General features: G+C 36.3%; 1 protein-coding gene across 2 annotated transcripts in view; it reads left to right on the top strand.

The window, feature by feature from the left end:
- SCN3A (sodium voltage-gated channel alpha subunit 3) overlaps positions 1-16,292 on the top strand; it is a 121,414-nt gene extending 105,122 nt beyond the window's left edge. For both annotated transcript variants that reach the window (XM_002685332.6, XM_005202500.5), the window contains 7 exons: positions 4,853-4,975; positions 7,253-7,525; positions 8,372-8,425; positions 9,428-9,565; positions 10,790-10,894; positions 12,246-12,516; positions 13,033-16,292. In XM_002685332.6, coding sequence (XP_002685378.1) covers positions 4,853-4,975; positions 7,253-7,525; positions 8,372-8,425; positions 9,428-9,565; positions 10,790-10,894; positions 12,246-12,516; positions 13,033-14,228 — 2,160 coding nt within the window. In that variant the 3' untranslated portion in view covers positions 14,229-16,292. The remainder of the gene's footprint in view (positions 1-4,852; positions 4,976-7,252; positions 7,526-8,371; positions 8,426-9,427; positions 9,566-10,789; positions 10,895-12,245; positions 12,517-13,032) is intronic.
- Positions 16,293-25,640: the final 9,348 nt, after the last annotated feature.

The following is a 25,640-nucleotide window of genomic DNA, read 5'->3' on the forward strand; positions in this document are numbered from 1 at the left end:
GACCTCTGTAGCAAATACAGATTTTACTTTGTAAGCCACGAAGGAGTATTAGTTCATTATGCTCTCTAGCAGAGCTGGGGAGAAGTGGGGGAAGGCAGTCAAGAATGCCCAGCTTCCCTATGCAGAGACTTTGAATCAATTCTGTTCTCAGTGCCATGCATTACCCCCTGTTTTAGGAGAACATGGTGCCTCCAGGTCCAGAACCTTTTCAGAGCCCACTAGAAAAAGTTGACTTACTTCTGCAAGCACCTGGGTTTCTGCTGCTGCTTTTGCTCTGTGGAGAAAGTGATCATTCCAGTGCACTTTATTTTTTTTTTTTAACTCGAGAATTTTTTAAAACCTTCTTCCTTCTTGTCCCTTTGTGCATTCTCTATGTATTCTTTAGATTTCTTTCTGGTTAAATTTCAATAAGGAGTATAAATAATGTGTTGTTCAAATATATTAAAATGAAAGTTTAGAGGGAATTTGTATGTTATAGTTAATGACCTTTTTGTTACTGATTAGTAGGACTTCTTTTTACATTAAGGAAGTTTACTATTTTGTCACATGTGGTATGACTGTTTTGCCGACTTGGGCTTTGTCTTTGAGCTTTTTTTGTCATGTAAAAAGGTTTTCATATTGATTTAGTCAAATATATCAGCTTTTTTTTCCCCTTTTTGGCTTTTCTTATGCTTATAAAGACCATTTGCTTTAAGATTATTAAAACATTTTCTCATGCTTTTTTCTCAAATTTTTTGAGTTTTATTTATTCACTTTTATGTTTTAATTTTTGATCAATCTAGAACTTATTTTGGTGTAAGGTGTGAGGTAAGGCTCCAATTCTATTGTCCTCAAAATGATTTTGACATTTTAAAACATTTCAAAATGTCCCCCTTGTTTCTTTCACCTCTTATTTAAAATACTACCATTTTCCATATGCTAAAACTTGGTATGCCAGTATGCCTTGGCTCCAGTTTAGATTTGTTTCATTCATTTCTTTGTTTATTTATATGATAGCGTTAATTATTGAAGATCCTATAGTTAGGTTTAATGTTATGTGGAATTTGTCCTTTCTGATTGCTCTTCTTAAAACAATTATATTTTAGATTATTCTTATACTGTATTTTCTTTATAATATTTTAAGTTTTGTGCAGTTTCAAAAGACACATATAAACTTTAAAAAATTAATATGAAAAATATATTAGTCAGAACCTAAAATAATTATATTATCATTTATAGTAGTTTTCATTTTATTCATTTTATTCTGATTTTTTTAGGTCAACATTAACAAATATGTAAATAATGACTTCTACTTTTCTAATTGTTTTAGCTCATTTCTTTTTACAGAAAGTGTTAAATAATAATGTTGGTGGAAAAAATAATGTTAGTAGCTGGCATTTTTTTTTCACTTCTGGTTTTAATAGAAACACTTCTAAATTTTTCCATTAAAAATCAAGCAAGCTTTTGCACTGAAATGTATCATTTCAGTGTATGGAGGTGATCCTATGGTTTTAATCTTTTAACTGCTTATACTGAAGTTAAAAAATTATCTTTAGCCATTTTTAAGGGAAATAATGTCATGTCACTTGGTTCATTAAACAATCACAGGACTTCCAAGGTCTTCTTCAGAACCATCAACTTCTTCCTGCATTATTCCTTTCGTTCTCAGTCTCAACGGCCACTGGAATGTGGAAGGTGTGACTGACAACCAAACCCCGCCCTGAAGCGTCTAGCACAGACAGTTTCATATATTTTGTGGATAGTAAGGTACCTGCTGCTGCTGCTGCTGCTAAGTCGCTTCAGTTGTGTCTGACTCTGTGCGACCCCATAGACGGCAGCCCACCAGGCTCCCCTGTCCCTGGGATTCTCCAGGCAAGAACACTGGAGTGGGTTGCCATTTCCTTCTCCAATGTATGAAAGTGAAAAATGAAAGTGAAGTCGCTCGGTTGTGTCTGACTCTTAGTGACCCCATGGACTGCAGCCTACCAGGCTCCTCCATTCATGGGATTTTCCAGGCAAGAGTACTGGAATGGAGTGCCATTGCCTTCTCCATTAGAAGCATTCAGTTCAGTTCAGTTCAGTCACTCAGTCGTTTCCGACTCTTTGCGACCCCATGCATCGCAGGACGCCAGGCCTCCCTGTCCATCACCAACTCCCGGAGTTCACTCAGACTCACGTCCATCGAGTCAGTGATGCCATCCAGCCACCTCATCCTCTGTCGTCCCCTTATCCTCCTGCCCCCAATCCCTCCCAGCATCAGAGTCTTTTCCAATGAGTCAGCTCTTCGCAACAGGTGGCCAAAGTACTGGAGTTTCAGCTTCAGCATCATTCCCTCCAAAGAAATCCCAGGGCTGATCTCCTTAGTAAGGTACCTAGAGTCATGTAAATTTGTATTAAAAATTCAGTTTTTGGTAAAGAGGTTCTGTTACACTTAGGATACCTTAGTAAGAATGCCTTTTGTGTTGAGCATAAGAGACTAAAACACTGTATTGAAAGGTCGAGTCTGAAGTTGCTGAGGTGGGAAACGCACTGGACCTGAAAACAGAAATTCCAGTTATGTTCTTGCCCCTTGCTACCTTTTCTTGGACTAATATTTGACTACTCTGAGACACAGCTCATGAGGGGAAAAGATCATTTTAAGTTTTACAGCACCTTACCAATATAACTGAGGAGCCCAGTGGGCTACAGTCCATGGAGCTTCAGAGAGTTGGACATGACTGAGCAGGCACGCATGCACCAATATTAGGCATCATCTTCCAATTTTAAGAATATTTCAAATCTTTAACTTCAAAATTGAGTTTAAACCATATTTAGTTTTTCACAATAATACAATAAAATGAGTTTTTATTGTACACAAAATGACAGGTGCATAAAAAGGGGGGTTCACTAGTGTCCAGCTTCTCTAGCAATCCACAGAGCCACCCCAGTGTGATGGGGTAGTTATATGCAAGTAGTGCCTCTCAGCTCTGAAGCCACAACTTGCTGTCTTTCCAGAATCTCCTGGCTCTAGCCATTATATTTCTTTTCCTTTTAAAGCATGAGCTTCCTTACTTCCCAGTCATGAGAAATTTCCTGCCACTTCCCTTTAAATGGAGCTTCCCTGGTGGCTAAGATGGTAAAGAATCTGCCTCCAATGCAAGAGACTTGGGTTCAATCCCTGGGTCAGGAAGATCCCCTAGAGAAGGAAATGGTAGTATTCTTGCCTGGAGAATTCCACGGACAGAGGAGCCTAGCAGGATACAGTCCATGGGGTCGTAAAGAGTCAGACAAGACTGAGGGACTGACAGTTTCACTTTCCCTTTAAATGCCCCCATCTCAGGACCTGGTTGGGAAGATAAGTCTTCAGAAGCAGCTGCAGAAACTTAAAGAAGTTGTGAATGCTTCCGAGGCAAATGAGTCCAGAATGTAGAAGCCTGTGTGTTCTCTAATAATAACCTTCCCCATCTTCCCAGTCTTCTGTAGCAGTGAACACTAGAGAGAAATTAATAGCTCAATAAATTATGCAGCCACTAGTCAAGTCTAACATTCAAGTCATTTATTTTTCTGTTCAACACTAACAATAAGGGGATAGTGGCTCCGTCTGCCTTAAAGTCTCAGTTCTGGTTTTGGTGTCACCTTTACACCATGGCCCTGAGGCCATCCAGTGGATGCATAAATTATCCTCTCTCCTATCCATCAAGCTATATATAATCCTTACAAGAAGTGAAGATAATCATTCAAGTCATTTCTTGAGTTTTGTGGTTCAGATTAAGAATGAATTTCTGGTAATGGAGGGAAAAGGTTAAGATACAGTTTTGAAGTCCAATCACTTGGGTTCTAACTTCATCTCTTTCTATCTGTACATCTTTTAAAAAAAAAAAAAAAAGCAGAGGTGTGGGAGAAACTCAACTTCTTTATCAGTGAAAAGGCAAACGTAATACTACATACTTCTTGAGATTTATAGGTGTAAGACAATCAGAACAGAACCTAGCATATAGTAAATGTTCAACATTTAATAAAATGCTGGCTTCCCCGGAGGAGGGCATGGCAACCCACTCTAGTATTCTTGCCTGCAGAATCCCCGTGGACAGAGGAGTCTGGCAGGCTATAGTCCATGGGGTCGCAAAGAGTCAGACATGACTAAGCGACTAAGCCAGGCTGTTAAAGAAAATCAAAGCAAATAGTGCTTCTTCCTCCTGAAAAAGACATGTCTTCTTTAACCTTTCATATATTTAAGTAAAACAACATTTATGTAAATATCAGAAAGATATATCATCACTCTGAATGAGAGGTATTGTATTCTAAATCATAAATCCAATAGTTTAGGTAAAAAAAACTTCATTGTTATGAAACTATGTGATCTGATAAAATGTTTTTGCAGGTAATATTTTCTTCTTTGTTTATTTATCCAACATATACTGACTAAAGATATTCAACCAGGTATTATTAGAGACATTGAAATAAGAATGTTTCATTTCAGTCCATAAAGAGTTAATGTGGCCTGGATTATGGTCAGTGCCTGCAATACACATAACCAGGATACTGCAAAACTTGGAAATGAAGTATGATTATTAATCAATGATGTTAAACACAGATCTATGAAGGATACGACTTTTGAATTAAATCTCGAATCATCAGTGGTCTATGTCTGGGCTGAAAAGGGCTCCATGGGTAAAATATCTAACTGGAGAGCCTTATGGATGTTTGGTAAGAAAAGCAATTAATTAATGAGGCTGGGAAGGTAAAATGAGCACACTACTATGTAGAAAATGAAGGCTGCCAAGGGCTGTCTAAAGCTTTGTTTGATTGGCACTAAAAAAGAGATATTACGTCTCATGCCTTTAGTCAATAGTTTATTTCCTGGTGAACTGACTGATTTTTGTTTCTTCTTCAGGTTTCTTTGGTTAGCTTGGTAGCCAATGCTCTTGGCTACTCAGAACTTGGTGCCATCAAATCCCTACGGACATTAAGAGCTTTAAGACCACTGAGAGCTTTATCCCGGTTTGAAGGCATGAGGGTAAGAAGAATAAAAGCTCTCACGATTCATATCAAAATTAAATGTAGGTAATGATTTAGATACAGAGGGGTGCCACACTCTTCTGACATTTCATAGAATTATACAATTTCAAAGCAGAAATCCTAAAGATCACTACGCCTAGCCTCCTGAAACTAAAACAGGCCCTCAAAAAATTTTTTTGTGGCAGTACTAAAACTAGAATCCAGGTCTCCTGGTAACAGATCAAGGATGTTTCCACACAACTACAAACTCTGTGTTGCCATTTATTTCTTTTCACTGCTTATACATTTTATAATGACTGTTTACTACTGACATTCATCCTAGGAGGAGATATTCTTCCTTTCAATAGGTAGTTTGATTTCTTAAAAATAACTAGTAATGAAGGTTTTGTGTGCTCTACTTCTTCCATTAATATTGGTAATAAAAAAGTTGTTGTGCAAGAAAACAACACTAAATTGTAGCCTCTGACAAAATCTGCATCCTAAGCCACCAAAGTAGGGGTTAGGATAATTAACTAAGCATTGCCGGCAACCCCTGGGGTTTGTTTTACGGATCTCCCTTTTAAGTGAGCATTCTGAATGAGGTTCACTTTTTCCATTAACACTTGTATTTGACCCTCCAGCTCTATTCCTTAGTGTACATTTTATGCTTCTAAACATAAAGTACACCATATTCACATCTACTTGCCACACCCCTCAAAATACTAGTTAGCACTAAGGCCAGCTTTGTTTAATCCAGCTTGCAAATGCACATGGATATTGAATTCCTTCTAGGCCAGAGGGCTTTTATGTTAGGAGGTGGTTTGTTGAAGCACTTTTAAAAAACACTTCAGCTTTGACTTTGAGATTCACTCACCAGGAAGAATGAAACCACTCTCCAGATGCGCTGTAAGCAAGGAAATGCTTAGTGTTACACTATAATTTTACTTCATCGTTACTTGATAAATAAACACACAAGATGAAATTTAAAAAAATTATTATGTAGTTTCAAGTTTTTTCCATACCAATCTTTTAGTATTACTGATATTGTTTAAGCCTTCTTCTGATTGCATGGCTTCATATCAATAATTCATTTTTGAGGGCAGACAGCAACTGAACAAAATTAAAAATTTCCAAATTTGCTCTAATCTGAAAACTATACTACATTAACATTTTTAATTCTTATAATATGACAGAATTAATATTCTAGGTATAAAATATGGTAAAAGGTATCATGCATTTACTTGATGATAAGAAAATTTGTGGGAGGTCATATTACACCAATTTTAGAGCAAAAAACAGATTTTGGTATAATATACATGACAATTTCCATAAGAAATAAGATTCAACTAGCATATGAAGTTTTTACAATTTTGGATTTCAAGTTTTGATATTAATTTAAAATTCTTTGGTGCTGATTTCTAAAATAATGTTTCAGTATTTAAAAATAATAGTTTCACGTATAAGTGCTTAACAAAATAGTCCCCATATTAATTAATTAGATAAAACAGATTAATTAGATAAGAAAACATACAAACTGCTAGAGATTTGAAAATACATATTAATCTCTTCTGAATTCAATTAGAGGAAAGGTGATGGAACGTCTCCTTCATCAAATAGGTTGGCCTGGATTGGTAAAGAGTGCCCTGAAGTAAACCTTTAAGAGATTTGGAACAATAATAATGGGAATATGTTCAGTACTTTTATGTCCAGAGATAAATTCCATCTTATTTCCCATCTTAATTCACTTTTTAAAAAATTGGGAATTATCAGTAGGGGGAAAAAATGACCTTGCAAATTCCTAATACTATTCTTCATCATCATCAAAAGTTAGCTTGATCTGGAGACACAGATTTAAGGCATTATCATTACTTTGCTTCTTTGTAGTGGGTTTGTTTAACCATGTTTTCACACCACCAATTATTCATTAATACCTTTGAAAATTAAAGTGAATTGCTGAATGATGATTACTTCTTCTGTCAGTATTTAATACATTTTTTTTCTTTTTTTCCCTAGCATACAAACATTTTCTGACTCCATCTTACTCTATCAGGTTTTTGTTTATTTCTTTTCATACTTTGGAATATTTTTGCTTTCCTTAAATCCTTTAGCTTTTTAGTTGTGTCACTGTCTGTTTTCCCTTACTGAATATGTTCTAGAAAATATCGGAAGAAACAACTTGTCCACCCAGATTTTTATTTAACTCATTAAACACCCATTTTATGTTACCTATATAATGGAAGAAATGGTTACCATTTTAACAGCTTGTAAGCTGCCTTATTCTTGCCTCCTCTTCTAGGTCGTTGTGAATGCTCTTGTTGGAGCAATTCCCTCCATCATGAATGTGCTGCTGGTTTGTCTCATCTTCTGGCTGATCTTTAGCATTATGGGTGTGAATTTGTTTGCTGGCAAGTTCTACCACTGTGTAAACACGACAACGGGTAACATGTTTGATGTTAGTGAAGTTAACAATTTGAGTGACTGTCAGGCTCTTGGCAAGAAAGCTCGGTGGAAAAATGTGAAAGTAAATTTCGATAATGTTGGCGCTGGCTATCTTGCACTGCTTCAAGTGGTAAGTACCTACTGTATGAGTTTTGAAAAAGATTTCAAGTAAATCATTTCTCTGATGTTCTTTGAGTGATTAATATCTGACAGCACAAAAGTAGTTGATGATAACAGCTGTACTCTAACAGCTGTACTATTAGCTTGACTTGACTGCAAAGAAGATATTTTGCAGTGATTTTAATGTATTTCCTCCAGTGTTCAGTTGTTAGTATGTTTTAATATGATTTTATATTTCTGCTTCCTGTTTTTTCTTATTCTATTATTGTTATTGAGCTAGTAGCATTTTTAGTTTTCTGTACCAATAATTGCCAAAGAAGCAATTTTGTGTATTAAAGTAATAATATATATAGTAGTAATTAATTAAATGTATAGACTATTAGCCAGATAATTAATTGTATCAACATCTTCAGGGTATAGAGCTATTAGGTGTGGAAATGCAAATCTTTTGGTGTGGATTTTAAAATTTGTAATATTTAATTATTTTGACATAATTGATAATATATTAATTAATCAAGAAATTAACCAAAACAATTGAGTGCTTAAACACACCAGAGGTTTGAATGATAGAGCTTAGCTTCTGAAAGTGATTTGAGCCTGAGATTCATCTAGTTAAATGTTAGTGTAGAAAAAAATAGAATACTTTCCAAGACAAAATGAGTTCCAGTTTGAAATAAAATCCTATTCGATTTCAGTTTCATTGAAATTTCAACTGTAGAGAATTCAAGGCTCTTTGTAGAGTATTTCAAAATATTATATAAAAATTATTTGTAATAGCTATCATATTTTCATATGGTAAAATGCATACTGTTGGATTAGGTTTTTATGCAGAATTCAAACATATGTTGTTTAACAGGCAACATTTAAAGGCTGGATGGACATTATGTATGCAGCTGTTGATTCACGAGATGTAAGTATCACTCAAATAACTATTTATAGTTACTAGATTTTTCCATAGTGAACATTTGTGATAATTTAACTGAAAGGCCCAGAATCAGAACATTTACAACTGCATGTAGAGATTCTCTTTTTGAGCCAATTCACTTCCATGTAAATGATACTTTGGTTCATATATGTCTATTATACATCTAATAACAGGTCAATCAGGTCAGTCCAGTAAATGAGACTCTTAAGGTTGGGAAAACTGCTCAGGCAGGAAGGAACTAGTGTCCTCCATCCCTGAAGAGTATGATAAACCAGAGTCTGTAAAGCGGCCTCCAAAAATATCATGATAAAAGTAAGCAAGTTTCAGGGAAGCTCAATTTAGAAAATAGGAATAAAAATAGTTCCTCAGCACACATCTGTTTATGCTGAATTTTCCTCTTAGAAGTAGATGTTCTGTTATTAAAGCCTTATCTCCAAGATAAGGAGTTATCTCGGGTTTTAACTCCAAACCCAAGTTGAAAAAACTGCAAAAAAAAAAAATTATAGTAAGACAAACAGTAGGTTCAAAATGTTTGCCTTGTTTATACCACTGTTATTTACTCTAAAGAATATGTACAGGTAAGCCCCAATGGGAAAACAGATTTAAGAACAATCATAAAAATTACAAACTTTCAATATACTAGTAGTGTTTGTCACTCAGTCATGTCTGACTCTTTGCAACCCCACAGACTAGAGCCCACCAGACTCCTCATTCCTTGGAATTCTCTGGGCAAGAATAAGGGAGTGGGTAGCCATTCCCTTCTCCAGGAAATCTTCCTGACACAGAGATGGAACCCGGGTCTCCTGCGTTGCAGGCAGATTATTCTAGGTCATACTAATTTAAAAAAAGAACTGCTTTTGCAGAACAGTATCTCAGGTCAAGGCAAAAAAAGCTCTATAGAAAGTAACAACACTCACCAAATTTTTAATTTAGCCCAAGTATTTATTGTGTTTTTAAATGTTATTTAATATTTTCAATATTATTTAGGTTAAACTTCAGCCTGTATATGAAGAAAATCTGTATATGTACTTATACTTTGTCATCTTTATCATCTTTGGGTCATTCTTCACTCTGAATCTATTCATTGGTGTCATCATAGATAACTTCAACCAACAGAAAAAGAAGATAAGTATTCCTCAGCTCTCACCTTTCCCCATTCTGAGATTCTGGTTTTCTTTTTTTACATCCCAATAACCAGGACCGACTTAGGTCATTTTTATATTCTTTTCCATTCACTATGTGGTCAGTTCAACCGCAGAGGATTCCAGCCTCTAACTGGTGGCTCCTCTCCAGGTTCATCCTCTGCAGATCTGCTATAGTGTCATTCTGACTTAGAAAAATGACCATATTGCCTCAAACCATCCAGTGGGCCTGAATGCTTTACTCTTGCTTACAGAGCCTTTCAGGAATTATCTCCACCCAGTCTTCCAGCTTCATCTTCGCCCACACACTTTCTATATTCACTTCCCTCCTCCTCAGTAACCACCCACCCACCATTAACACCATCACTTGCTACACACACAGCTACATGGATTTTCTGCCCTTTTCTGAACAAGGTATGCTCTTTTCCCTCTGTCACTTTACACAGGATATTTTTTTTCCTCCTAAAATGCTTTGTCTAGCAAACCCTTAATCATCCTCTAAGGTCTAGCTTAAGGGTGTTAGTCGCTCAGTTGTGTTCTATTCTTTGCAATGCTATGGACTGGAGTCCACCAGGCTCCTCTGTCCATGGGATCTCCCAGCCAAGAATGCTGGGGTGGGCAGCCATTCTCTTCTCCAGGGGAATCTTCCCAACCCAGGGAAGATTGGGTCTCCTGCATTGCAGGCAGATTCTTTAACATCTGAACTGCTCCCCTATATAAAGCCTGTTTCTGAATCCTGGAGTTTATTGCTATCTCTGCAGTGATGGGTTGTTTTATTTGTTTACATATAGATGCATATAGATACGTATAGATGTAGATCTACGTAATTCTGATACTGAATGCATTGTCTTACAGCAAGTGCTCAAAAAGTGTTGAATAAAAAAATAAAGCTGTCAACACTGAAATGGACTAAGATTTTTTTCTTTAATGAAAATATATTTGAGACCCCTGAGCCTCCTTCTAAACGTAATATTATCAAATTAGAATCCTGTACTAATCACAGTTTTATGTGATTATGGGTTTTACATAGTGTTAAGGTACTCAGAATTTCAGATAAAACGAAAAAGCAGGATAAATCTATATGAAGTAGGGTAAAATCCATTTAACATTTGAAAAGAAGGATTAAAGGAAAGACTCAGAAATATTTTTGTAAAAGTATTGCTGTAATACAGGCTGGATTGTAACCAGTTTCCTACTATGTCTTTACTTTGGAGGGCAAGACATCTTTATGACAGAGGAACAGAAAAAATACTACAATGCAATGAAGAAACTTGGGTCTAAGAAACCTCAGAAACCCATACCTCGGCCTGCAGTAAGAATTACTCATCTCCTTGAACATTCCAAAGCCCTATTTCCATATGATGAAACTGGGCAGTGCTGGTTCAGAACATATTAGGTGATATCACCAATATATATACCATGATCTAGTCGTAAAGTACATATTGTATAACACAATTTGCAATTACTACACTCTAAGAATTACTAAGCTCTTAAAAATGAAGCAATGTTTTTTACTTGTCAGTTGAAAAGTTCCAAGTCAGAGTTCCCGGTAACTGCTCCCAAAGCGAGCTCATGCTCCCGCTGCCACCTACTGCTGCCAACGGCGCACCCGGTTTCTCCTTCTCTGATCTGTGATATGGCCCCCCTCTTGTCCTTTTAAGTAGATGAACTTAAAACCTCCCCTTCAACACCCATGACCTCCCTCTGTGCCATTTGTTCTCTCCATTGTTATAACAGAAAACGATTTTTCACCTACTTAGAAAGGAAAGGGTGTCATCAAAATAGTTGGTTTCAGCACACACACACACACACACACACACAAATGATTTATCTAGAACGCATACCCTGTAGAGCTTCATTATAGTGAAAAGACATAAAGATGGTGTATTATGTCCACAGAGTTGTATTCTAAATTATCTATGCTCTTAGATGGGTAAGGAACAAGGAAACTAAGACCCAAGGAAGGTATATATTGTACCCAAAGTCACAAAGCCTATAGTTGCTGAACTAGGACTTGACAAAATCTCATGAATCTTATAAATGACTTCACTTTGCATAATTTTTAAGAGGGTACAGTCTGGGCAGGGGTGGCGGGGCAGGGGCAGGAGGGAAGGGAGGGGAGGCAGAAAGTAGGACAGGATACACAAAAGGACATAAACCTACTTTACTGAATGTCATTTAAGTATTATTGTTAAAGAAGCAGAATTAAATAAAAAATGACTGATATTTTGAGTCATGGACAGACAGAAATAAGACATAATTCAAAATTCCTAAAGTGTTGATAAATCAACTGGCATATTCATCCATCTAAAAGTCTGTCTACATTAACCTACTTTGTAAATCTTCATTGTTAGTTGTTACATTTTTTGTAAAAATTACCAGTTATTAAAATCAAGCAAAGCCCATGCACATTATCAGCCAGTTGCCACCAATTTATGTCATTCAGCTTTGTCTTCCCATAGAATTTAAATAAAACAATTATGCTTTGCTTTTGTCATATGACATTTTTCATTTCCTTCTCTTTTTTAAACAGATTTGTTTCAGGTAGTGTGAGAAAGGTACACATCCCATGGGCCATATACAGAAGGACTTCATCTTCAATTTTGTGGCTCATTATTTATGAAATATGCCTATTAACCTTCTTATTTTCTCTCTCTTTCTAGAACAAATTCCAAGGAATGGTCTTTGATTTTGTAACCAGACAAGTTTTTGATATCAGTATCATGATCCTCATCTGTCTCAATATGGTCACTATGATGGTAGAAACTGATGACCAGAGCAAATACATGACTCTAGTTTTGTCCCGAATCAACCTTGTGTTCATTATCCTGTTCACTGGAGAATTTGTGCTGAAATTGATCTCCCTCAGATACTACTACTTCACCATAGGTTGGAACATCTTTGATTTTGTGGTAGTGATTCTTTCCATCGTAGGTAAGAATGGTTTATTTACAGAGAAGTATAGTTGTTGAAAAAATCGCCCACAGCCTACCACCTGTGTGACACGGAAATTAGATCTGAGAATCATCATGTGTACAGATCTAAAGTTCAACACTCTTGGTCATTTTCCACTAATTGAAAAATGACAGTATTCAAAAAGAAAGCAATATATTTGAAGATTTCAGAAACAGTCTTTGTTTGCTGTTGAAACATTTCATATATGAGGATAACTATTCATAGTAATTGGGAGTATGTAATCTTAAAATGCCATACGAGTATGTGAGATTATTTAATTTATAGGATTTTGCAAGAGTCCACATTGGTTTATGACATTATAGAATTATTAAATAAAACTCTATAATCTTTCATTGGTAACATTAGAAAGTGGATCCAAATAGTAAAGATTTATACTTATGACAAATTTGTTGTTTTCAATAACCTCACAAAGAAAAAGCATCCATATAAGCCTAAAATACTCACTGTTTAGCGGTTTTCTGTATTTTTCCATAGGTATGTTTCTGGCTGAGCTGATAGAGAAATATTTTGTGTCCCCTACCTTGTTCCGAGTGATCCGTCTTGCCAGGATTGGCCGAATCCTGCGTCTGATCAAAGGGGCTAAGGGGATCCGCACGCTGCTCTTTGCTTTGATGATGTCCCTTCCTGCGCTGTTTAACATCGGCCTCCTGCTCTTCCTGGTCATGTTCATCTATGCCATCTTTGGAATGTCCAATTTTGCCTATGTTAAAAAAGAAGCTGGAATCGACGACATGTTCAACTTTGAGACCTTTGGCAACAGCATGATCTGCCTGTTCCAGATTACCACCTCTGCTGGCTGGGACGGATTGCTAGCACCTATTCTCAACAGTGCACCACCAGACTGTGACCCTGACACAATTCACCCTGGCAGCTCAGTTAAGGGAGACTGTGGAAACCCGTCTGTTGGGATTTTCTTTTTCGTCAGTTACATCATCATATCATTTCTGGTTGTGGTGAACATGTACATTGCTGTCATCCTGGAGAACTTCAGTGTTGCTACTGAAGAAAGTGCAGAGCCCCTGAGTGAGGACGACTTTGAGATGTTCTACGAGGTTTGGGAGAAGTTTGATCCTGATGCCACCCAGTTCATAGAGTTCTCCAAGCTCTCTGATTTTGCAGCTGCCCTGGATCCTCCTCTTCTCATAGCAAAACCGAACAAAGTCCAGCTCATTGCCATGGACCTGCCCATGGTCAGTGGGGACAGGATCCACTGCCTTGACATTTTATTTGCCTTTACAAAGCGTGTTTTGGGTGAGAGTGGAGAGATGGATGCCCTTCGAATTCAGATGGAAGATCGGTTCATGGCGTCAAATCCCTCCAAAGTCTCCTATGAGCCCATTACAACCACTCTGAAACGCAAACAAGAGGAGGTGTCTGCTGCTATCATTCAGCGTAATTTCAGGTGTTATCTTTTAAAGCAAAGGTTAAAGAAGGTAGTAAATGAGTATAACAAAGAGGCGATCAAAGGGAGGATTGACTTACCTATAAAAGATGACATGATTATTGACAAATTAAATGGGAACTCCACCCCAGAAAAAACAGATGGAAGTTCCTCTACCACCTCTCCTCCTTCCTATGATAGTGTAACAAAGCCAGACAAAGAAAAATTTGAGAAGGACAAACCAGAAAAAGAAAGCAAAGGGAAAGAGGTCAGGGAAAATCAAAAGTAAAAAAAAGAAACAAAGAATTATCTTTGTGATCAATTGTTTACAGCCTAAGAAGGTAAAGTTAATGTGTCAACTGAACTCCCAGAGGAGGTCTATGCCAAACTGACTGTTTTAACAAACACTCATGGTCAGTGCCTATAACAAGACAGTGACCTCTCTGTCACTACAACTCTGTGAATCAGAGTATCAACACTGACAAGAGGTTACTGTTTTCTTTACCAGCTGACACTGCTGAGGAGAAATTCAATGGCTACCTAGACCATAGGGATAGTTGTGCAAAGTGATCCATTGTAACCACACCAAACACTTTTAGTACAGTACTTGCATCTATTCTATTTTTAACTTCCATATCTGCCATATTTTTACAAAATTTGTTCTAGTGGATTTCCCTGGTCGCTAATTCATAGTTTATTCATAATACGACGTCACTATTTTTGTAAATGAGCTTTAGGTTGAGAAAAAAAGAATATAAGAGCCCTGTGTTCCTATTTCACAAGTTTCTTGAAAATCAGACAAGAGCTTTGCCCAAGAGATGAAATTCTTGCTCAAAACCAGAAAAAAATTCTAACAACAATATCAGGTACTTCCATTTTCTAGATGGCTTTAATTTTGAAAGTGTTTTAGTCTACATTTGTTTATATCTATACAGTTATGTGCCTGTAAAGTCTCCTCTAATTTTTAAAGGATTATTTTTATGCAAAGTATTCTGTTTCAGCAAGTGCAAATTTTATTCTAAGTTCCAGAGCACTATATTTAATTTTGGTTAAATGTTTTCCCAAAAAAAGTAATCTAATAAATCTGTTCTAGAAAAGTATATCTAAAGCATCACTTTAGAATAGTTGTTCCACTTTCTGCTGCAGTATTGCTTTGCCATCTTCTGCTCTCAGCAAAGCTGACATTTTATGTCAATTAAACACACCCTCTGTTATGTAAATAGTTATTTTATCCTGTGGGGGCATATTTGCATATATATATATATATATATATATACACACACACACACACATATATATATATATATATCCTGATAAACAACCTCTATTAAATCAAATATGTACCACAGTATATGTGTCTTTTGCAAGCTTCCAACAGGGATGTATCCTGCACCATTCATTAAACATAAATAGTTTGAAGATTATCACTAATGCATGTTAATTGCCTATGCTGCTCTATTTTACACAATCCATTCTTCACAAGTCTTGGTTAGAAGTCACATGCTGGTAGTACAGTGATTTCAACCTGCTCTATGTCTAGTATGTCAAGCAGAATAGCTTACAGTTATTTAAAAGCACTTTTCCTTTTCCATTTTTAATTCAATTTGAGTGTCATATGGTGTCTCTCTAGATTCAAGGAAACACACTGCATACTGCCTACTGTCAAAACATATACTTCGTATTTTGCTAAAAATATGTCCAAAACTTGTTTAAATATAAATAATGTAAAAATATGATCAATTTTATTTGCTGCGTTTTATACATAAGATAATTATTTTCAAGTTGATGACATGGCAATTTATTTTACTTTATGCTTTTGCTTTTTATTTTTAATCACAACTCCAAACTTTTGAATCCATTAGACTTTTCAATGGATAATTTCCTAAAAGTTAGACAAGGGTTTTGTGAATTTCTTTGTTATAATATTTTTTCTATCATTCCAGTAGGATATACATTGGTCAAAAATTCAAACCTAGGTCATTTTCTACCAACTATGGTTGCCTCAATATAACCCTTTATTCATGGAAGGTTTTTTTTTTAACTCAACTTTTGTAGTATTTGCTTATGCAGACTAGTCTTATTTTTTTAATTCCTGCTGCACTAAAGCTATCAGAGATATAACTTGGGCTCTGTCCCTTTTAGCCATGAACATAGTGGCAAAGTTGTGCAATTACTTAACATGATATAAATTTTTGTTTTTGCACAAACCAAAAGAGTAATGTTAATTCCTTTTACACAACTATTTACTTGTAGTGTATTGATGAACTGCATGCAGGGAATTGCTATTATTAAAAAGAATGGTGAGCTATGTCATTATTGAGCCAAATGAATAAATATTTCATTTTTTATTGTATTTAATTTCTTGGCTTCTGTTTTTATTGTTGGAAATTTAAAATATATATAATTAATGAAACCTGTACTTGATCTGACATTTGTATACATAAAAGTTCACATGAATTTTGTTACAACCTACTGAACGATTTACCAAGAAATACTATAAAGTCAATTAAAAGCAGTTTTTATGAACTTTTTTGTGTGCAAAAGATCAAGCCCACGTATTCCAACTTGCAAGTTTAACAACAATAATAGTTATTTACAATAGTTATCAATTTCAATTAATTCTCTTGGTTGTAAACATTTTAATCTCAACTCCTCACTATGTAATCTCCAAATTTCTTGGTAGTAAATAAATGTTGTAGTACATAGTTTGTTACTAAAATTAATTTTATGAATTTCTATTTACACATAAAATATTAATGATGTAGTGACTGAGAAATCAATCTTTTTTTTTCCAGGGTCCCTTGGATTTATGTCAGGCCAAAACAAAATATTTATTCTCAATGGAAAACTCCATTTATAATGCTTCTATTTTTGATGAATTGGATCTAAACATGCATTTTACAGTTTCACCAATGCAGATGGCATAAGGTGACTTGGTTGGAATTCACTGGCTTCTTTCTGTTCAAGTCAATTTTCAGATTTTGCCAACACCACAGAGAAGTCAAGTATTACTATGCAAAGTCCTTAACCTTTTTATGTACCCAATTATATAGTTATTGGCCAAATATATCTATTGATATGTATTATATCTAAATGATCTTATGGTCAGAAGAGTCTTCAGCTGTTAAAAAATATATATATTTAAAAAAATATACCTAGCTAAAGGATATTCTGAAAACATTCAGAATTTAGGGTTGCTAATGTAATCTGATAGATTTCTGAAATAACTACTTTCACAAGAAAAATCCTCTTAATATTAAACTTCATGATATAATTTTGTTAAAAATAGAATTAATCAAGTTGGACACAGAAATAACAATACCAAGAAATTAAAGAAATTTAAATTCACCAATAAGTGATACTAAGTCACAAATACATGATTCTAAATCACCAGTAAGTGATCCTTTAGTAATGAAAAACTATTTTTGTGGAGAGAAAAATGAGTATTCTGCATTCTGCATTTCAAATACTGTAGTTGAAAGATAATGGCTATATAAACTTATGCATTTTACTAATTTTCAAATAACTAGAATACAATAAAATATCAAAAATCATTCTTGTAAATTTCAAACTACTAGTAGTAATCATAAAGAATGTCCTTGCTGACCATTTTTTGTGGACATGGAAAATGTAAAACAAAAAAATGGATCAAAAGTTCTGACACTTGACTTTTAGTATCAGTTCTGGTACAAAACTAGCAGTGTAATCTAGGAAAATCAATTCTGGCCCCTCAGATTACCCCTCTATTTCAATGGGGGTGCTGGATTAGGGATGTTGTCTCTAGTGATACTTTAATTCTACAGTTTTATGTTCAAAATCAAATTGCCTACTCAAAATGAGTAATTTCCTTTATATGAGTAATATTTAATGAAAAATGCATATTGTCAATACACCATGTAAATGATTACTCAGACAACTTTAAATAGAAACACGAGGGACTTCCCTGGTGGTCCAGTGGTTAAGACTTCATCTTCCAACGCAGAGGCAAGGGTGTGATCCCTGGGCAAGATCCAGTGTCGTGGGGTGTGGCCAAAAATTTTTTAAAAATAAATAAAAACACAACATTTCACCTTGACTGTAGCCCCATTAATGAAGAAGCCTCCTTGGCCTCAAAGATTTTATATGACAAAGGTGAAGAAGGTTTTAAATAGTTGAAAGGATGGTTATTATTTCTTTCCTATAGTGTTACATATTTCTAAAAGAGAACATCTGATATATAACAGAAGAGATTAAAACAACAGTATCATTAGTTATACATAAAATTGTCTTGAACTACAAGTAATGACAACTACTTCTTTGTCATTAATATTTGCCACAAAACTTCAAGAAGTTGGGCTTATGTCTTATATTCCCTAGAGCACTAATTTTTATGGCAAAAGAATAAAAGATGCACGTCATTCTCTTATAACAACACCTAAAATGATTTATTCTTTCACAGAGAAGCCATTTATGATTTGATGCATCCAACTTTTATTGTAACTGGCTTCTTATCATGCATCCTTCCATCTGCAATATTTCTTCTCTCTGCTTCTCTGCAGTCTTTCTGCCAGCTGACACAATGAAATACATATCTGAAATCTTCTAAAACTGACAGCACCCCATTAGTCAGAGAATCCATTTCCATATCTTATTACAGAGTCAAAAAAAATCTCTGCATAAAGTGCCCCTCGCATATCCCATGACTATCATCTATCATTGGCCAACACTCCCCAACTCATGCCTCCTCCCCACAGAATCCATAATCTCCAATTACACAACTTTTTGATATCTCTCCTGTCTTGGCACATCCTACAGTCTTTGCCTGAAATGTCTTTCTATTTTTTCCCCCTGAAAAATTATTACTTCAGTTCAGTTCAGTTCAGTTCAGTTACTCAGTCATGTCTGACTCTTTGTGATCCCATAGACTGCAGCACACCAGGCCTCCCTGTCCATTACCAACTCTTGGAGCTTGCTCACACTCAGGTCCATTGAGTCTGTGATGCCATCCAACCATCTCATTCTCTGTCGTCCCTTCTCCTCCTGCATTCAGTCTTTCCCAGCAGCAGGGTCTTTTCCTATGGGTCAGTTCTTCGCGTCAATTGGTCAAAGTATTGGAACTTCAGCTTCAGCCTCAGTCCTTCCAATGAATATTCAGGGTTGATTTCCTTTAGGATTGACTGGTTGGATCTCCTGGCAGTCCAAGGGACTCTCAAGAGTCTTCTCCAACACCACAGTTCAAAAGCATCAATTCTTCATTGCTCAGCTTTCTTTATAGTCCAACTCTTACATCCATACATGACTACTATAAAAACCATAACTTTGACTAGATGGACCTTAGTCTGTACAGTAATGTCTCTGCTTTTTAATATGCTGTCTAGATTGGTCATAATTTTTCTTCCAAGGAGCAAGAATCTTTTAAATTCATAGCTGCAGTCACCATCTGCAGTGATTCTGGAGCTCAAGAAAATAAAGTCTGTCACCGTTTCCATTGTTTCCCCATCTATTTGCCATGAAAGGATGGGACTGGATGCCATGATCATCATTTTTTGAATGTTGTTTTTTTAATAAATTTATTTATTTTAATTGGAGGTTAATTACTTTACAATATTGTATTGGTTTTGCCATACATCAACATGAATCCTCCACGGGTGTATACGTGTTCCCCATCCTGAACCCCCTTTCCTCCTCCCGCCCCATACCATCCCTCTGGGTCATCCCAGTGCACCAGCCCCAAGCATCCAGTATCATGCATCGAACCTGGACTGGCAATTTGTTTCATATATGATATTATACATGTTTCAATGCCATTCTCCCAAATCATCCCACCCTCTCCCTCTCCCACAGAGTCCAAAAGACTGTTCTATTTTGCTGTCTCACATACAGGGTTATTGTTACCATCTTTCTAAATTCCATATATATGCGTTAGTATACTGTATTGGTGTTTTTCTTTCTGGCTTACTTCACTCTGTATAATAGGCTCCAGTTTCATCCACCTCATTAGAACTGATTCAAATGTATTCTTTTTAATGGCTGAGTAATACTCCATTGTGTATATGTACCACAGCTTTCTTATCCATTCACCTGCTGGACATCTAGGTTGCCTCCATGTCCTGGCTATTATAAACAGTGCTGCGATGAACATTGGGGTACATGTGTCTCTTTCAATTCTGGTTTCCTCGGTGTGTATGCCCAGCAATGGGATTGCTGGGTCGTAAGGCAGTTCTATTTCCAGTTTTTTAAGGAATCTCCACACTGAATATTGAGTTTTAAGCCAGCTTTTTCACTCTCCTCTTTCACTTTCATCAAGAGGCTCTGCAGTTCCTCTTTGCTTTCTGCCATAAGGGTAGTGTCATCTGCATCTTCCAAAAACTGGCTCAAACATCATCATCTTTTATGAAGCTTCCTCAGACTGCCCTAAAACCTTTCTCCTCAGACTTCCCTAAGTACATCTAGGATGGCATGAACCATACTGTGCTACATTACCTCCTTTTACGTATCTTTTCTAATAGATTGCAGTACCTACAAGGTATGGGACACATTTCATTAATTTTATCACCCTTTTACCCTTTATCACCAATAACTAAAAGGTATGTGACTATCAGTTTTCACATATATTACTAGAATTGATTCTTACAGGAACATACAAAAAAACTTAAGTGCCAAACAGTAACACTAGTACATTTTCTTTCAACCTTATTGAGAATGACTCTCAAATTTATCATCATCTAAATTCAGATAAACCAGTCACAATTAATTACAAGATACACAAATATCTCAGAAATACCTTTTAACTATAATTTACAAGTAATGCCAATTGCCTAACAAAAACTATTGAAACAAACAAACAAATAAAAACTTCATTTCCATTAATTCTGCCAGTGAAAGAATAGATTTCTTTAGTGGTTCTCAATTAGAAATATGTTGCATGAATAAAATTGTAGTCAGGTTTTATTTCACTACCTTAATCATGCACATATTCTTCACTTGAATAACTCATAAGTACTCTGATAATACACTGATAACTAGGATTTTGCTTGGTGAATGTATACTTCCAGCACACAATGGGACAATTACACTAAAACCCTTCTGTCACAAAATATCTAGAGACAGGTAATAAAAATTTTACCAGAAAACAAGGGAAATGCCTTACAGGTGACAGTGAAAGGTAAGCTAGCACTTAAGTCAGCGGCTATCCTGTGGAGTTCTATTGATCCCAGTGACCTATAGCTTGGTTTTAATTGCCTGTGTACAGGGAACAGAAAACAAAGACTTAGATCCAACGTGGATTAGAGATCCTGAATACATTCAAGACCCACAAAAAGTTACACACTTAATGAAAGCATTTTTAAAGATCAAGCTTGCAAACACAGATCAAAAGAAAACCTTAAAACCTTAGGCAGCAGATGTTTCTGTCTGGTCTTAACTCTGGTTTACAGAAAAAAGTCTCTCTACCAATGCACAGTTATAGACCCAGGATTCACCTGTATTTATGGTCCAAACTTATACCAGTGCCTGGTTACAAAAGGCAAGGCAAATATTCAATTTAAAGCAGACACAGGTTGCTGGTGCTCCCAAGATTCTGGTAGAAACTAACTGAAATCCTTTCTAAAAGGCCACACCCTAGGTCAGGCCTCAGTGATTTCCCACAAAGTCCCAGGAACATGAACTCACATTAGAGAAATAACAAAACAATGAGAAAACAAAGCTACAGAGTGAAAGAGGGAGCTGAACTTCAGATAGAAATTTACAGTCTTACAAGTGGAAAGCACAGAGTTTGAAACAACCACAGCAGCTGGAAAGTGACAGAACCATACAAATCTGGCTGATCCCTTAAATTTGCCCATGTGTGACAGATTTAAAGCAGCCACGCTAAGTCTTAAACATTCAGGGTTTTCAGTTGTTGCCCACTGCAGAGAAGATAAGAGCCTGGAGTTGAACTCATCGTATACTCATCAGAGGAACAGAATAGAAGCCAGAGAATCTGCAAGATACCTTTCACAACACTCAACATAAAAGGCATACAACAGAAGCCCTGGTATTGGACTTAACACGTAAAAATTCTGAAGCAGTCATATAGTTGTATTAGGGTCTGTAAAAGAACATATGCTTATCTCCAATTAAAATAAATTAATTGATTAAAAAAAGAATATACACTTATAATGAATGAACAGATATGAAATATTGAAAGAAAATTAGAAGCAATAAAATAAACTAAAAGAAAACTTGATAATTGAAAATATAATTATCTAACATAAAAATCTAATCCAGCATATTAGAAATTATAGAAGTCAAGAACCTTGAAGATCAATAAAAATCATCAAATCTAAAAATATACTTATTTATAGCTTAAGGATTAAAAAACAAAATAAAAATTATAAATAGTTTGATAATATAAAAATACCACAGTGTAGACACTGTGAGATGAAGCTAAAATAGTAGTCAAAGGCAGATAAATTTAAATTTACAACCAGAAATCTTTTTACTAGAAAATAAAATGGCTAAAACTTAGTGAGTTCAGGAGTAATTTAAAAACAAGAGAAGTTAGAAGTAAGAAGACAGGTAAATAGTAGGAAGATAGAGAAGAAAACTTAATGAAATATTTTTAAAGTGATAGAATAAAGAAAGACAAATTTGTGTCTTAAACTTAATGACTCTTGCAAGACTGATCAAAAAAGTAAACAATATAAGGAAAAAATTACAGGTACTGCCAAGATTGAAATAATAATAGAGGATACAACAAACTGCTTTTTTTCAAACTTTTTGAAAAATAGAATGAATACATTCTGAGAAAAACAGCACACCAACACTGACAATAAAATAATTTTTACAAATTGTTAAAATTTTTGAATTGTAAAAATTTTTGAAAAATTATAACCTTTAAGAAATTTAATCAATAGTTAAAAAAAAAGAAATTTAATCAGTAGCTTTTAAAAAAAGAAATGTAATCAATTGTTAAAATTACACATCCCCATACAAAGAGAGACTAAACACACTTGGTTTCAAATTTCAAGCAAATTTCAAGGAAAAGAGAGGCATATACAAACTTTTCCACAAATCAGAAAAAGAAGAAACATTCCCAAACCATCCTATAAGCTAAACTAAACCTTGATACCAAACCTAAACAAGGACAGTAACACAAGGAAAAATTACTGACCAATTTTACTCTTCACATAAGTGAAATATATATATAAAATAGGTTAATCTTCTGGAATAAATGAGTAAGAAACTCACCAGCTAAACAACTATTTAAGTGGTCAAAATTATTAAACCAATTATTTAAGGTCTCTGGAAACTGTCCTAATGGCACACAGCAAACAGAGAAACATTCCTTCAAGAAAATCTACTAAATATCAGAAAGATATGTGGGGATGTGGCATTTGAGCCACAACTCACTCTCTTCCCCTGTCCCCAGTTCCATGTTCCAGGAACACTTGAAGAAACAGGACTCCCTCTGCCCCTAGTGCTCAGTCCCAGGAGAAACAGGCTGCCTTCATTTCTCATCCTCAACCCAGTCCCCATCCCCAGCCAAGTACTACAGGAATTCTACTCCAGAGAGGCTTCCCTGAGAGGACCAGGTGTCTCTTCTCTCACCCAGTCCCCATCTGCATAGCACAAATGCTGTCCCAGGTATGACAGACTTGAGGAATACCTGGAGTCCCAACTACACTCACAACAGCTAGTACCTGGGGCCCCAACTACACTCACTATAGCTCACTCAGAGGTTAGAGTTTCTACTCCAGGAGTGGCATGTCTGGACCAGGGGCTACCACTCACCATCGAGTGCCCACTCCTAAAGAAGGAAGCCATCTAGAGAGAAGCAGGGCCCAACCTTCAATTCAGCAGCAGTGGTATGGGGGTTCTGTCCAGACAGATAGGCCAACAGGAGAAAAAGCTCTATAACAGTTCCTGAGAAGATTAACATTGCTTGGAACTGAACTCCGTGTCTGAGGGTGTTATGGAAAAACAAGAGCTACCTAGGAGGAACATTTAGTTAAGAGGAAGCTAGTAGCTCCATGAAGGAGGAGGCAATGGCAACCCACTCCAGTAGTCTTGCCTGGAGAATCCCATGGACAGAGGGGCCTGGTGGGCTGTGGTCTATGGGGTCGCACAGAGTCGGACACGACTGAAGCGACTTAGCAGCAGCAGCAGCATCTCCATGATACAAGCAGAACAGTGATCAGCCATTAGTTTTATAGAGTGAACCAAGGAATGAGAAAGCCAAAGAGCCCTACTGAGACCACAGCCAAGTCTATGGGTCAAGAAGGCTATATCTGTGCAGTAGGCCTTACCCAGTCAGGAGAAATCAGAACAGGACATGGGGCAGACATGTAAGTACTCTCTGAACTGCAGGCAAACCCATCAAAATAGGATGGAAGGCTCACTTGCATGAAGGGTTTAAGGGCAACCTTCAACCAAATACTGACTGAAAAATAAACTCCTAGAAGTTTATTTTCACCCAAAAGTGACTCCTAGGAGGCCAGGATTAAAAAAATTCAGACGCATCCCTGGCTGTCTGAAAGACTGTGTGCATGTTCAAGGTTATACTTCCTCAGCAGCAATCAGTTAGAAAAACTCCTAACTACTAGTTCCTGACTAAACGTGGGGCCAAAGTCCCTGGCCTGGGAAAACAAGCCTCCAAGCCAAACACACATCCAGTGGTGAAGTGGAAAAAATTAACTGTCCAAGGAGGCTCAAGCAGAACCTTTGACCAATTAAGTAGCTAGTGCTGATGCTGACCCCAGGGTAATATCAAGTTATCCAGGCTAAAAGAGAAAAATAAGGGAAAACAACCTAAGCAGGGAAATTAGAGGCCACACTAAGGAAATAGACTTTACAAAATTAGGTCAGCCAAATCATTAAGCAAATAAAAATTTAAAATTAAAAAAAAAAAAACAAGCAAATCATACCATAGCGAACTAAAGAATTAAAAACAATAACTACAGTGAAAATTTCATTACAGGGGTTCAACAGTGAATTGGATCTGGCAGAACAAAAAAGTCAACAAAGCTCAGGATAGATCAATAGAGATTACACCACTTGAAAAAGAGAGGGAGGAAAAAAATGAAAAATAAACAGCCTCAGAGAAATGTGAGACACCATTAAGCACACGAACATATGTGCAATGGTCATATCGAAAGGAGAGGAGAGAGAAAGAGAGAAAACATTTGAAGAAATAATGGCTGAAAACTTTCCGAATTTAAAGAAAAGCATTAATCTACACAAGAAAATTGGAGAAGGCAATGGCACCCCACTCCAGTACTCTTGCTTGGAAAATCCCATGGATGGAGGAGCCTGGTAGGCTGCAGTCCATGGGGTCTTTAAGAGTCGGACACAACTGAGCGACTTCACTTTCACTTTTCACTTTCATGCATTGGAGAAGGAAATGGCAACCCACTCCAGTGTTCTTGCCTGGAGAATCCCAGGGACAGGGGAGCCTGGTGGGCTGCCGTCTATGGGGTCACACAGAGTCGGACACGACTGAAGCGACTTAGCAGCAGCAGCACACAAGAAAATAATAAACATTGGCAAGCACTTGGAAAATTTGGAACTCCTTCACAATGCTGGTGGGAATGCAAAATGGTGCAGCTACAATGGGAAAGCAGTATGAAGAGTCCTCAAAAAATTAAAAAATAAAACTGCCGAACAATCCATCAATTCCACTTCTATTTATCCAAAAGAACTGAAATCACAATCTCAAAGAAATATCAACACTCCCATTTTC

This window comes from Bos taurus, chromosome 2, assembly GCF_002263795.3.
Source record: "Bos taurus isolate L1 Dominette 01449 registration number 42190680 breed Hereford chromosome 2, ARS-UCD2.0, whole genome shotgun sequence".
NCBI classification, from domain to species: domain Eukaryota; kingdom Metazoa; phylum Chordata; class Mammalia; order Artiodactyla; family Bovidae; genus Bos; species Bos taurus.